General features: G+C 37.6%; 1 protein-coding gene across 10 annotated transcripts in view; it reads left to right on the top strand.

Moving 5' to 3' along the window:
* fbrsl1 (fibrosin like 1) overlaps positions 1-14,828 on the top strand; it is a 313,681-nt gene that overhangs the window by 62,478 nt on the left and 236,375 nt on the right. For all 10 annotated transcript variants that reach the window (XM_089130528.1, XM_039659990.2, XM_039659992.2 and 7 more), the window contains exon 2: positions 7,164-7,361. In XM_089130528.1, the coding sequence (XP_088986654.1) occupies positions 7,164-7,361 (198 nt within the window). The remainder of the gene's footprint in view (positions 1-7,163; positions 7,362-14,828) is intronic.

Genomic DNA, 14,828 nt, shown 5'->3' with positions numbered 1-14,828 from the left:
AAAAATTCCATTGCGAGTGTTTTACGAACAACCCTAAATAGCCGACTTCCTGTTGGGCTGGGGTAAAAAGTAAAAGCACGAGGTATAGATGAAACGATGAGATCAACATGTGTACCGAGTTTCATATTATTACATGCAAGCGTGTTTGATTTATGGACCAAGTGTTCGGACCCCGTTCCAGGGGGCGCTGTCTAGCCCCCCTGCCACGCCCGGGTACCATCTTCAGCCCGGATCTGATGGCCGCGGGTTCTGACCCGTGTGCAAAGTTTCAAGAGTTTTTGAGCATGTTAAGGGCTCCAAAAGTGCCAAAAAGGTAGTAAAATAATAATACTAAAGAAAAATAATCCTTAGGAAAACAATAGGGCCTTCGCCCTTTCAGGGCTTGGGCCCTAATTAACATATTTACCTATTTCGGCCATAGACGGTCATACTGACCGCACTGAATTTTGCGGTATTTTTTTCATTAAATATCCAGCGGTTGATCATGTTCTCTCTCAACTGTCAAAAGAAAGGTCCGTCCGGTCACCTCTGTAGCTGTGTTTGCTATATAATAATTTCTACATTAGTTCTACATCAGAAATAAGGAAATAAAACCGGACTACATTTATCTATAATACTTGCGTTATCTATAGGCTATATGTATATATATATATTGCTAGGCTAAAATGTCTAAAATGAATGAGCGAATGGGGAGGAACATGACTTGAACCATGGCCCTGGAGATGCTTCAGAACTTGACGAGTGATGATTCGGATGCAGGGGAACAATCGGAGGTAGAAAGTGACAGCGACGTTTCCTGGGTGCAAGTTAACATTTCCTCCTAATCAGAGAGTGAGTCAGAGTCCACATCAAGGAAAAAGAGACGGCTGCTGTCATCAGACACGGCGGATCCAGATGTTCCATTCATGTCGGATGATGAGCTGGTGAGCTCTGCTGCCCTGTCCTGCGCTGTTTGTTTTGCTGCATGGGCTGTTCACTAGTTCTGCTACTCCTATTATTATTATTAGCCTATTGACCGCTTCGCAAATCGTCACTATCTAACATTTTCGTCATAGTTTTTGTCATTCAAACCTAGTTTTTATTTAGTTATCGTCTCGTTTTCGTCTTTGAAAAAATGTGGTTGACAAAAATAATTACGAAAATTATTCGTCAACGAAATAAACACTGTTTTGAATCTAACGGTCAAAATAACCGTTTGTGGCCGTTCTAGTAGTTTTGGAATTCTGGCTAGTATGAGCTATATTGAGTCATTACGTCACATCTGTACACATAAAGGAGGAGTCTCGGTGACGGACAACTGTACACTCTCCTCAAACACTGTTCATCCACGCTGTGCCGTGCCGAGGGTGTTGAAGTACAACTCATGTAAAGTTGATAATTCCGCGAATGACTGCAATTGCAGATTTTGAACGGAGATGGTGACAAACTGCGGACTGCAGCTTTAACATAATTGTAGCATCCATCCATCCATCCATCCTTGACAGGTGATCTGACCTCATCATCCGCCATTTTGTGTGACAAAGCAGTCAGGAGAGATAGTAGATTAACATGGGAGGATTTGAACTTGAAAAACGGAAAGCACTGACGCCTTTCCGCGGTTAAAGCAACATTCCTTATGTTCAGTCTTGTTTATTTGATACTATAACTAGAGAGAAGAGATTGATGAGATTGATCTTTAATTGATGCTCTACAGCGATCTGTCACAACACATTAAAGGATTAGTTCACTTTTGAAAAAACTTTTGCTGATAATTTACTCACCCCCATGTCATCCAAGATGTCCATGTCTTTCTTTCCTCAGTCGAAAAGAAATTAAGGTTTTTGATGAAAACATTCCAGGATTTTTCTCTATATAATGGACTTCAATGGGAACCGGATGGTTCAAGGTCCAAAAGACAGTTAATAACTGTTTCAGATGCAGCTTCAAATGTATTTAAACGATATCAGACGATGAATAAGGGTCTTATCATGCGAAACGATCGGTTATTTCAAAACTTATTCCAAAAATGTAACTTTTCTAAGGACAAATGCTAGCCTTGCTCTATTCTGTGAGGCGCGTTTGCAACGTCACGTATTACGTAATTACGTTCAAAAGGTCACGGGCGACGTAGCCGAAAGTACAGAGTCAGTGTTTACAAGTTGAACGCATAGGTTGAACGTGCAAACTAGCTCAAACACCGTTTACAAAAAAAAGGAATTAAAAGGAAAAACAACGATGTCGGACGATTTTGATTCTGTACTTCCGGCTACGTCGCCCGTGACCTTTTGAACGTAATTACGTATTACGTGACGTTACAAACGCGCCTCAGAGAATATAGCAAGGTTAGCATTTGTCCTTAGAAAAGTTACATTTTTGGAATAAGTTTTGAAATAACCGATCGTTTCGCATGATAAGACCCTTATTCATCGTCTGGTGTTGTTTAAAGACATTTGAAGCTGCATCTGAAACAGTTATTAACTGTCTTTTGGACCTTGAACCATCTGGTTCCCATTGAAGTCCATTATAAGGAGAAAAATCCTGGAATGTTTTCATCAAAAACCTAAATTTCTTTTCGACTGAGGAAAGAAAGACATGGACATCTTGGATGACATGGGGGTGAGTAAATTATCAGCAAAAGTTTTTTCAAAAGTGAACTGATCCTTTAAAGAGCCACACAACGGTATTTATTGTTTACATTTCTTTTAAAAAATGACACATTTTGAAAGGTGAGATTTTGTTTAATATCAAAGAGTAACCGAAAAGTAACCTGGTCTGTCCTGTCTGTCAACGTGTTGTCAGTCTTCTCACTGCAATGTATTTTTCACTGCGTGAGAACACGGTGTGGCATGAGAGCAGCGTAGCTTGTCGGACATAAAAAAAAAACGTTCTGTTTTTAAACACCCATTCTCTATTCATCTCTACCTCTCGCTATCTTTTCTCCTGGAGAGCTGAGAAGGCAAAGATCAGCTGACGGCTGCATGCAGGAAAACTAGTGGAAATGCTGAAATTCGAATTGCAGTTGACATGCTGTTTCTCCTTTACGCCGAGCACAGGAAGTGTGAGATGCTTGTGTAGGTGTTCCACTGATAAAGCCATGTTGACTTACAGAATCAAAGTGGTCTTGTGTGACACGACAGACATTCAGCTGTGATGTCTTTATGCCACATTAGCCGAAATGTCTGCTCTGACTTCACTGAACTCTTAGGGAATAAATTAGTGATGTGATGGAGGGCTCTTGTAGTTGTTTTGACAGCTTCTTGAGGACGTGTATGACAGCAGAGTCGATAAATGGAGTTGAGGCACTGTAAAGTACCACTCATGTGATTTATGGCTTGTATCATAAAAATACATTGAATGGTTTTTCTTCAAGCTGAATATTTCTGGACGCTGGTTTTCATGCTCTGACTTAAACTTAGGGCAGTTGCGACAATGTAATGTTTACTGCACAAGCAAACAGTGAAAAATAACCTTTTTGATGCCGTACATGAGATGTGTAGTTAGTAATATTTACTAATATGCTACTTTTTGTCAAGGTTCATGTAAAATGAGGTACAACCTAGCTACCTCTTACACACGTTTAGCAACGGATTTCTTGTCAAAGCAATTAATGTGGTATAATTTGTTCTGGTTGTCTTTAGCAAGATCCTGAAATGTATTCTGTCATTTTCTTTCTGGTCAATTTTGCGGTTTCCACAAAAATATAAAGGAGCACAACTCTTGTCAACATTGATACTAAGAAGGGATTCTTGAGCACAAAATCAGCATTTTAAAATGATTTCTGAAGGATCATGTGACTGAAGACTGGTAATGATGCGGAAAATTCAGTTTTTGCCCCTCACATATATAAACTAGATTTAAAATTTGATTACAATAGGAAATGGTTATTTGAAATTGTAATAATATTTTACAATTTTCCTGTTTTTACTGTGTTTTGATCACATAAATGCAGCCTTGGTCAACTAAATAAGCAACATAAGAGCAAGCTGTCATAAAGATGACACAAAACTATCCTTTACACCACCATCAAATTCTCGAATCAGCCAAAACTGTTATTGAAAGACCTAAACACATTCTCTGTATCATTGTCTTCTCTCTTATTCAGAGGAAGCCATGGTGTCATTTGATCAATATTTAATCTCTTTCACGTCTCCTGCTGTGGCTGCTAAAAGGCAGATCAGGTGAACTCCTCTGAACTACTGATATCTATTCTTTTGTAGCTACTTCTTCATTATTCCTCAAGCTTAGATCTTTTTAAATATATGACCTCTATTTACTTTTTTTTATGCCATACTCGTATCCTTTGTAGTGTAAATCCCTGTTCATTTCAAGCCTTTGTAACGAAGATGAACTTTGTAAATTGCCTTATCTCTCACACACTCAAATTGAATTTGTTTGTTGTTGTATTTTTTTTTCATTGGATTCTGTTGCATTCAGTAGTGGACAAAGAGAAACAGCGGATAGTGGGAGTCAGCCGAGTGACCGCAGACTTCCTGTAGTGGTGAGGTTATGTTGCCAGATATTCAGGGTTGCCAGATTTTAGGAGCTGCTTCTTGACCTGATACAGGTGGGTTAGATGAGTAGGGTATGGTGGAATTGAATAAACACCCATTCCCCCTCCCACTAAATCTCTGTTTTGTTTGTTGTTGCTCTCTGAGGCTTTGTGGTCTGTTTTAATTTACTCCACATGACTCGGCATTCGCCAGCTATTCTAAATACTAAAATCTCACCAGATGCAGTAAGATTTTCTTTAGGGTTTTTGTTGCATTTTTTTTCACCCCTGGCCTTCTTTATGATAGATGAGTGTGTAAACACAACAGCATGGTGGGCAAGCTGATTATTTATTTCAGCTGTCTTTGAAAGTCTTTTTTACTCATGCTTTTAGGAGAAAATCTACTGTAGTTTGCCTGACTGCACAAAATCCTTCTCATGGCCATTAGCGTTGAGTGCAAATGTGACTAACCAAACTGTTACATAAGACTTATGATAGTTATTTTTCCTCATAATGTGTACACTGTGTAATACACTGTGTAACCATGTGGTAATTTATTAATCAGTCCTTCCAGAAAAAGTTTTTTTTTGTGATTGTTGAGGGCAAAAAGCCTTGATTAGTGGCCTGTTTTCTTTAAAAATGCGATGGAATATGCGGGATATTTGTGCAATTTTATGGAATGAAATTGCGGGAACTTGCAAAAACTGTGGTTTTTTTTTTTTTTTTTTTTTTTTTTTTTCACCTTTTTTTCACCCTCAAAACCCTGTTCTCACTAGGCTACTACCTTAATGTAATGTACTACCTTCAAGCATAATACATCACATAAAGTGCTGGGAATATTTAAGTTCTCATATTGTTTTATTAATAAACAATAAACGCATCAAACTCACAAAACATTGATAAGTCAAACAAGTAAAGGAATATGCTACAACTTCTGTAAAAATTATTAAATGAAATATAAAACAAATTAAAGTGTGCTCCGGTTTTACAGCTTTTCAATGATGTTCACGTCGCGTAATTACGTCAATTCATAATGTTGCCATGGCAACAGGGAGGAAATGGCTGCCCTTGTGTGAAGCAAACGCCACATTTAAGATATGTGACTTTTTTTGCAACAAAAATGCGAGGATTATGCAAGCCCTGCATATTTTGCACGGAAATCTGCAATTTATGCGGCGAAAGTGTGGCGTATTTAAAAAAATGCGGCAACCGCATAAATATGCGGACTTTGGCTGATTGTGCACTAAATCATGCGATCACATAATCAATTTTTTCTGGAGGGACTGATTTAATTTTGTATATTCAAGTGAATTGTTTATTTATTTTTACATTTGTATTTTTATTTATTTGAACGTGAATGGATAGAAACCAAAAATAAGATTATTATTATTATTTTTTTTTTTACCTTTATTTTATCAGGAAAAAGACTCACTGAGATTAAAAGTCAATATACTATGTTTTTTTCAATGGCGTCAGTTATGTGTAAATAACAGCCCTGTTTACCACAATATGAACCAGTGGACACATTTCAACTGTAACGTTATACAGTATATAGGACCATAACACCCTGTCCTAAGCTTTCCCATTCCATGCTTTATGTCCTCTGGATGTCCTGTGTTTGATGGGTCATTGATGAAGGAGACTGTAAAATGGCCTGATTGAATTCCATGTCCCGGTGGATATTACACTATGCAGAGGTAGAGATGAGGACAGATGTGCTCCAGCAGGTTCTGGTTATCTAGAAGAATAAATCATTCATTCCCTTTGTTTGGGTTTGGATATATATTACGTGAATGATGTCTATCATTTAAATGTCTATTGTTATGCACAGGAGCCCCCAAAAAGTCCAATGCAACAAAACAATACTAAAGTACGAAATGTTCACAAACTATTTATAGTGTGGATTCATACCGTGTCTGATTCTGAATTTTCAACTGGGATTGTGTACAGTACACACATCTTACTCCAAAAATGCCTAATTTCATCATAATTCATTTGTTTTGAAGTCTTGCTTTTTGACTGTGCAAATAGGCCTTTATTTTTGTGAATTAAGCGCATGTTTGTCCAACTGTGTGTCGCTGCAGTTAATTTAAACAGGCAAGGTCGTGTTTACAAAGCAGCAAAGTTTTTTTGCCATTTGTTATCCTGCCAAGTTTTTCTTGTAATCACATAGTAATTGAGAAGAAACAGAGAATGGTATCAGGCTCGCTAGAATAGTCGCCTTATGATTGCCATGAAGAAACCTTTCATTCCCTTTCATTTCTACTTTCTCTTCCACTTCTTTCCATTCTCTTTCTCCCCTTTTTCTTTTTCAGCCTCTCTTCCACTCTCTGTCCTCTTACTTGTTCTTTTTCCTTTCCTTTCTGCTCCTTTTACTTTCCTTACTGCACTTTTCCTATCCTTTCCTTATTGCTTTTTTCCTTTTCTTTCCTGTATGCTTCTTTCCTTTACGTTTATTCTCGTCAAATTTTGCACACCTTTACGCTCCTCTTTTACACACTTTTACGTTCCTTTCCTTTCCAATCGTCCTTTGCACTCCATTTCTTTACACTCCTTTCCTTTACAGTGCTTTCCTTTCTTCCCTGTTATGTTTTCTCTCCCCTTCCAAACTGATATCATTAGCTTAACGACACTCATCTGCAGAGCAAGTGAATAATAACCTCTCTTTTTCTCCCGTTTGTTTTCCCCGTTTCAGAACAAGAATGTTTCGGCTAAACTGGAAAAGAAGAAATGGGAGGATATTGTAGTTAAACGACAGAAGGAGGCCGAGGAGAGCATGACCCCTGACATAGATGAAAATGGCTTCTGCAATCTGGCCAGCAGCGTGGGGCGAGACCAGGAGCGGGTGAAAGATCGTCTGCTGAAGAACACGTACTCCAAGAAGAGCAAACGAGTGAGTCTGTCATTTCTTTCTGCTGGTTAAACGATAGCTTGACGGACAAGGGCAGCGGAGCGCGAACCCCGTGTGATCTTATACCTGTTCCTGAGTGTTGACTGCTTTGACTGGCGTTGACCGGATTACTGTGGCCGTTGCAGTCATTACTGAATGCCTGCAGTTTCTGGAAGGGTTCAGTGAGGTGTGTGCATATGAATGTGACAGCAGTATATCAGCAGCTGACAGATTACTGGTCTAGAGCTGTGGTTAAGCCTCACAGCATGTTGTTAATGATGTAGAAGAACAAATATAACCTTCTCTCACTTCCTGTATCCATTTTCTCTCCCTCCTTTGTTTTGGCTTCTTGATAGTGATAGTGCAGACAGTGCAGGGAGGAGTGGGCTGAATTGGATTGTCACCAGTCAGATTTGAACTCAAGGCTCATCAGTTTCTATCTTTCCGTTTGTTGCTCTGTCTATCTTTTTGTCATTTCAATGCTGTTCTATCAGTCATTCTATCCACAAGTTTCCTACGCCCCATGAGGCCTTGCGTAAAAAGTGGGCGCGACTTCCGGTTTGAAGTAAACAAAGCGCTTCTTGACATGCTTAACACTCGTTCATTCAACAGTTGACAGTCATTCAAGTTATAGCGATCCAAACTAGATAACGATGTGGGAACACAACCTCAACGAAATTAAAAAGGGTGAAATAACAGTACCTTTACCCTCCGCAGTAGATGATTGGGACTATTATAATAACATTATTAATAATCAATACTCATCAAGGCATGGTGACAGACAGTTGTGCGAGCTGACAAACAATTAAAATAAAAAATACACACTTAGTCATTGTGCTTTGGAGTTTATTCAAAATTATAAATGAATGTGCTGCTTGAATACATTAACTGGCACATTTGGTATTCTGTCAACACAGGCTTTGATCCTGAGTTTAGGTGTAACATCAGTAGTGAACAGCCAATCACATGCTGATAGAGTTTATAGAATATTAAGATTTTAAACAAATGTACACAGGATGATTCGTTGTCTTTTGGGAGGTTGATGGAAACTTCAGTCGTTGGTAGGATCACTGTGATTTCGTTTTCAGCTTATGTTCAAAACAATCCCGTTTAAGCCACTGAATTAGTTTAGTCCGGTTATACATACAACCGCGAACAGCACATGTTGTCCCTGAGCTCCGTAACGACATCTCTCATAAAAAGATTTGCGTCTTTAAATAGTAAAATAATTCTCCGAAAAACAGCTAGCCTCTTCGCTAACTAACACACAAAATACCATTGGAATGCTACTTCCGCCGCCTCACCGGAAGTTTCACCCACTTTATTTTTTACATGAGCGCCCCTCGGAAACTTGTGGATACTTTTATCTTTTTGTCTAGCTATAGTTCTGTCCGTGGAAGTTTTGGAAGTGGAAGTGACAAACTTTCGGAAAGTGTGGTTCTAATGATTGCCACACCCCTGGTACTAATGGTTAGGCCCTAACTCCAATCTATGATCTTCTTTTCTTCTTTACTGTCTGTCTTCTGTCGCTCATATTGAGTTTTATAAGGGGACAGCTTTCTGACACTTTCATGTGGAGAGATAGAATATTATCAGGCCAGAGTTAAAGCGAAATGGACAGACAGAGCACGGTTCATCGTGTGTCTGTCACTTACCTCTTCCTAGAGGCATCTGATTACCCTCCCCTGAAGACTTCTCCATCACTGTAGCCCAATGAATATAAAGCAGGCTCTCTCCAGATGGGATCTCTTTCTGATCACGGGCCTTTGTGCGTTCGCTCGCACTGGCACAGTGTTTAAATGCAGGGTGTTCTAGCCCGCGTGGGCGTCTATCAGACCCTCGTACACCCGCTAACATCTCCGTTTCCCTCTCTGATCAGAAATAATGGGGAAAAAAGAAAACCACTTTCATATCGCTGTAATTGCAGAGCGGAAGACTCTCCACAAAGCAGCCATCTGGACGGGGAGAGACTGAATGCGCATGGGCCGCTGTTCTGTGTGTGTGTGTGTGTGTTTATATTTGCTAGCTGGAGAGATGCAGAGAGACGCACGCAGCATGTCTCTGATCAGCGTGTCGGGGCTTTTGATGCGCAGCTCTGCTTGATTTCTGCCTCTGAACAGCTCGTGATCACACTTAAAGGCAGATTTGTCAAAGCATTTAAGCTTTAACTTTTTTTTTTTCACGCTTGCAACTCATGAGTGAGTGGAGTGTGTTCAATGATTCAGCTAGTCATATGCTTGATGTTTTTCTGCCACATGTATTTCACACTAGCCCACAGGACCTAAATTAAATTTCTGGCCAATATTGACAATGAAAATGTTTTACCAAATGGAATGTCACAAAAAAGCATACAATATATTTAATTTTTTTATCTGTCTGTTGATCTATCAGTTGTTCTAGTTATGGTTCTAGTGTTCTGTCATTGGAAACTGAGTGACCTTTTTTTAACCATTTTGGGGAAAGTTTTCACCATGTATTGCACTCCTCAAGGACTCCAGACAGCAGAGAGTATCAGACTCAGGTTAGTGTATGTGTGTGTGAGAGATTTGTAATTTATATAAATTCATACAGTAACAAACTATATATATATAGTACAAAATACTGTCTAAAATATACTCACTATATATATATATATATATATATATATATATATATATATATATATATATATATATATAGTGAGTATATATGTATAGTGAGAATATACTCACTATATATATATATACATATTTACATGTATTTAAGATTTAATAATTATTATATACATATACATATATATATATATATATATATATATATATATAGGAAAATGTGTTCTTTATATATAAAATAATTCTTAAATCTTAAATAAATGTAAATATATATATATATATATATATATATATCAATATATATCAATATATATATATATATATATATAAATCTATCTATATATATATATATATATATATATATAGTACAAAATACTCTCTAAAATATACTCTCTCTCTATATATATATATATATATACATATTTACATGTATTTAAGATTTAAGAATTATATATATATATATATAGGAAAATGTGTTCTTTATATATAAAACAATTCTTAAATCTTAAATACATGTAAATATATATATATATATATATATATATATATATATATATATTTATATTTACACAGAGAGAGAGAGAGTAAGAGAGTATTTTTGTATGCATCTATTCTATCTATCTTGGCTATCTTATCTATATTATCTATCTATCTGGAAAGTTCCCATGAAACACGGAAACCCAATGTGTGCGTGAGTACTGTTAAATTGTATACAACACATGCACACATTTGTTTGGTAGTGCTGATTGGTCTGTAGGTGTGTTGGCAGATGTTGTGCTCCTCTGGAGCGTCAGTATTAAATCTAGAACTGACTGCGTCATACTGCACTGGGAGAAATGGAAAGCGAGAGAACGCCCATCAAACACACACGATTGCTTGGTTTTTCATGATGAGCTCATGTAACTCGAGGGAATCTCTTCCTTTCTGCTTTTATGGCTGATACTCCATTGTGTGAAGTTAAACTCATAGGTGATCCAGTAACTGTCATGCTCTCTGATGTGCTCGACAAGGCTGGCTTCAGGTTATCACCCTTCAGGGCAGATCGGCCACAAAAGACATCTCTCACTGAGAAAATCACAGGAAATAGAGAGAACTAAATACCTCTCACTGGGGAAAACTATGCTCTATTTTGCTCAATATGCTCTGTTTTGGGGTGGTGTAACCTGTTGGTTGTATTGCCATTGCACTTTAGATGCTTAACCTCAGGTTACCTGTTCTTCCTGTAATTACTTGAAGCTTCTGCTTGAGTTACAAAAGCATCAGCTAAAGGGCAAATCAGATTTAATATAGTCTAACTTTACGCAGTCGTCTTAAAGCTTTAATATGACATTTTTCTCTCCTGTCCCAGCCTAATAGGAATGGAGTGGACAACGAAAAATAAGCCATTTGTTGGTTGATTTCATTAAAAGTGGAAACATTCTGACTTTTCTGTCTCGAGTTTTGACCAGCCTGACATTAGAAATTGGCTAAAATTGGTTTAGCCAAAGGCAGGACTATATACAGGCTATTGTGGCTAAACAATTGCAGATGCTATTTTTGATGAAACTAATGGCACAGAAATTGCACACTTAAGCTGTAATGCCACTGAATTTGTTTCCCCTAATTCCCCAGTTTAAGCTAATATGTTGATATCAGATCTACTGATAATGATGTCTTTTATTTCTATTTGTTTAATCTATTTTCTTTTGGTAGTATTAACACAACAAAAATTGTGCCAGAGGAATAGTATTTATTTTCCCGAATGAGTGTTTAAGTCTCATTCAATGTGTGCATGTCTTGACTTTGAAAGTATTTTGATGAAATCTCAAGCATTTTATTAAGTTTGGTATATATGTTGAACAGTTCAACATGACATCATGACTTTTGCGTAAACATACACGCCACTGTCAAGTCAAGTTGAGTGTTATCTATACGCATTTTGAGCTATCCGCATGTATGTCTACGCCATTAATGTCCGAGTGATTCCGCGTGTATGTACACGCCGTTAAATGTTCTAGCGAAACAAAGCAAAATGTAGATCTACATCTGGGGAGCGATTTATTTATTTTTCCTAGGATGGTCGGGGAAGACTCATAAATGCTATTAACCCTTATGCTGCATTAGGGACATTTTTGGTCTTTTGCAGTTTAATTTCTTTGACCATTTTGGCTGTTTTAATGCAAATGGTATGACATTTGGCAAAATTGTGACTTTTTGGATACATGTAAAAAATGTGATCCCATTTTGCAAAATATGTATAACACACACTGTGTAGATCAAATAGTAACACTCAGCACCATAAAGACCAAAAATGGCCCATTTAAACCCCCTTAAAACGTTGTTTAAATCTGAGGCTGTCAGTAATACATGAAACATGATTTTTTCACAAACATCCTTTCATTTTGAAGCAAAAGCATTATATTTGCATTATATAGTGTATTCCACCAGATGACGTCACTACATATTTATTCCCTATGGGTGGAAATGCACCTTATTTTAGGCAATAGGCAATGTTTAATAGGTGGCCATTTTTGGTCTCTAACGCGCTAAGTGGGATTTTTTGCAAAGTGGGACTGTGATAATCCAAATCTAAAGTTTTCTCTTTGCATTTAGTTTATTGAAAATAATTGAATTTGTGTTTTTTCCTCTTATACAAATCGATGGTTTCGCAAACAAAACTGGTAATTAAAGGGTTAAAATCCTGAAATTGAATACATTTTTGGTAGTTATGATGAGGACTGATGCTGGTTAAAAGATTTAACTTGGTAAAAGTGGAAAATAATAATAATATATAATATTTTAGGCAATGTTTAATATGTGGCCATTTTTGGTCCTTAATGCACTCAACGGTGTTAAAAATCTAATGCAGCACAAGGGTTAACCCCAGTGACGGGTAGGTTTAGGGACTGGGTTGAGGTAAGTCATATATCAGTAATGTAACGTTAAGTAAGCGGCGTGCATAAACACGCTGAAAAGCGATTATGCGTGTTGATAGCACGCCAAAAACACGCGTGTCATACACACGCAATTTCATGAGATCAGTCTGAACAGTTATTTTTTGTCCAGTTTTTTGATCATTTTAATTTCCACACATGCAGACTGTCTCCATTCATGAAAATAATCATTGCACACATCCCTTATTTCCAGCTTGCTGTGATGCGAGGCCAAAAGAATTGTAAGTGAACACTAAATGGAGGCCCCTCAAAACTATAAAGAGAAATACACACAGCAGGCCTATTTCATTTGAGCTTTAAGGATGCATGACTCACTGCACATTAGTTAAAAGAACAGAGTATGCACAGAAAATCAAGAATAACCTTGAATGCACCCACAGAAATGTTTAGATTCCAGTTTTGGAACACATTTTTTTTGTTGATTAGATACATCTCATAGATTGCATACTCAAGGCATTTCTGGCCTTTTAAGCTGAAATTGGTGCAATATTACAGAGCCGCTTGTAGGAATGTGACGTATTCTTCAAACGCTCACTTTGTCTAATAGCAGCTGAGAGACTGAAAGAGCAAGCTGTAATTTCAGCCAGGCTCAGATGTCTGACGATAGGGATTTGCCCAACGCAGCACTTGCAAGGTTGTGAATTAGCGGCCCGGCCTTTATTCAACAGCCGAAAACTATGATGGATAGAGTCTGGAAAGGAGAAGTCTGCATATTTTAAGTAGTGAATATTGTTCATTCTCATACACAATGACTTCTAGTTGAGCTACAATTAAATAAGCACTGAGAAATGCCAAAGACCAAAGTGTGAAAAAGTCTGTTATATGTTATCTGTAGTAAATCTAGAGGTTAGAGTTGGCATGTTTGAGTGCACTCTAGTTCTGACAGCTTTACATTTTGGTTTCCTTTAGCAGTTTTGATGTGTGTCAGCTATGCTGAGCTGAGACCACGTGTATCTATTTGTTTCAGAGGTTAAAACCTACTTTATAGGGGTTTATTTCAAACTGTTTCAACTCATTTCTTGCAGTTCCGATACTAGCTGCACTTTTCTGACATTGAGTTGACACACATGGCCACTTCCTCTCACTTGCTCCGGTTGAATAGTGTTGCTGTTACAAGCTCCTGAATTTCAGCACGGGTATGCATATAGTTTTACTCATTCCCTATGGCGGGATAAAGGTCTAAAAATTTTGTTGTGGGAACTTACTATACTGTATATTGCCAGTAGGTGGATCTGTATTAGAACCCGACCGATAAAGGATTTTGAAGGCCGATACCGATACAAATATTTGTTGGTTTTAAAATTCGATATTCCGATATATCGGCCGATATATTTATTTTTTTCGAAACACGCAACAAAAAATGAACAGATTTCCCTAACATTAGTTATTTGTAGTTATTTATGAGTTTTAACTAAAATAATATAATAATGCATTTTATAAAGAAACTTGTTTCTTTTATTGTCACAACAGAACAGACTAATGACTGAGTGCCCTCTGGTGGACAAACGATACAACTCCAACACTCATGACATGGTTCAAGCGTGCTTCGTCCGTTTTTATTTTATTTTTTAAATATTCATTTATCGGCCATTATAACTGCCGATACCGATATTTTAGAAAATGCCTAATAACGGCCGATAATATCGGCCTGCCGATATATCGGTCTGGCTCTAATCTGTATACTCATTTACTTCATGCAGACGACGACTGACTCTCCTCAGGCAATAGGGGACTTACTTTCCTCAAGTAACAGACGACTGTTGACAATTCGAACTACATTTAAATTAAAAAGGTGCATAATTCCACCTACAATATTGTAGTGTGTAAAATCATGGCTTTTTAACACTTAGCGCCAGTGTTTTTTGCTAGCTTCAGTCCGACGCAGGTATAATTTATGTCATGTGCCGCGTTGTTGAAATAGCAAATGCATTTTGCGTGCTGGTCTG

This window comes from Pimephales promelas, chromosome 4, assembly GCF_988280905.1.
Source record: "Pimephales promelas chromosome 4, fPimPro1.hap1.1, whole genome shotgun sequence".
In the NCBI taxonomy this organism is placed as follows: domain Eukaryota; kingdom Metazoa; phylum Chordata; class Actinopteri; order Cypriniformes; family Leuciscidae; genus Pimephales; species Pimephales promelas.
This window is presented reverse-complemented; position numbering and strand designations above follow the sequence as displayed.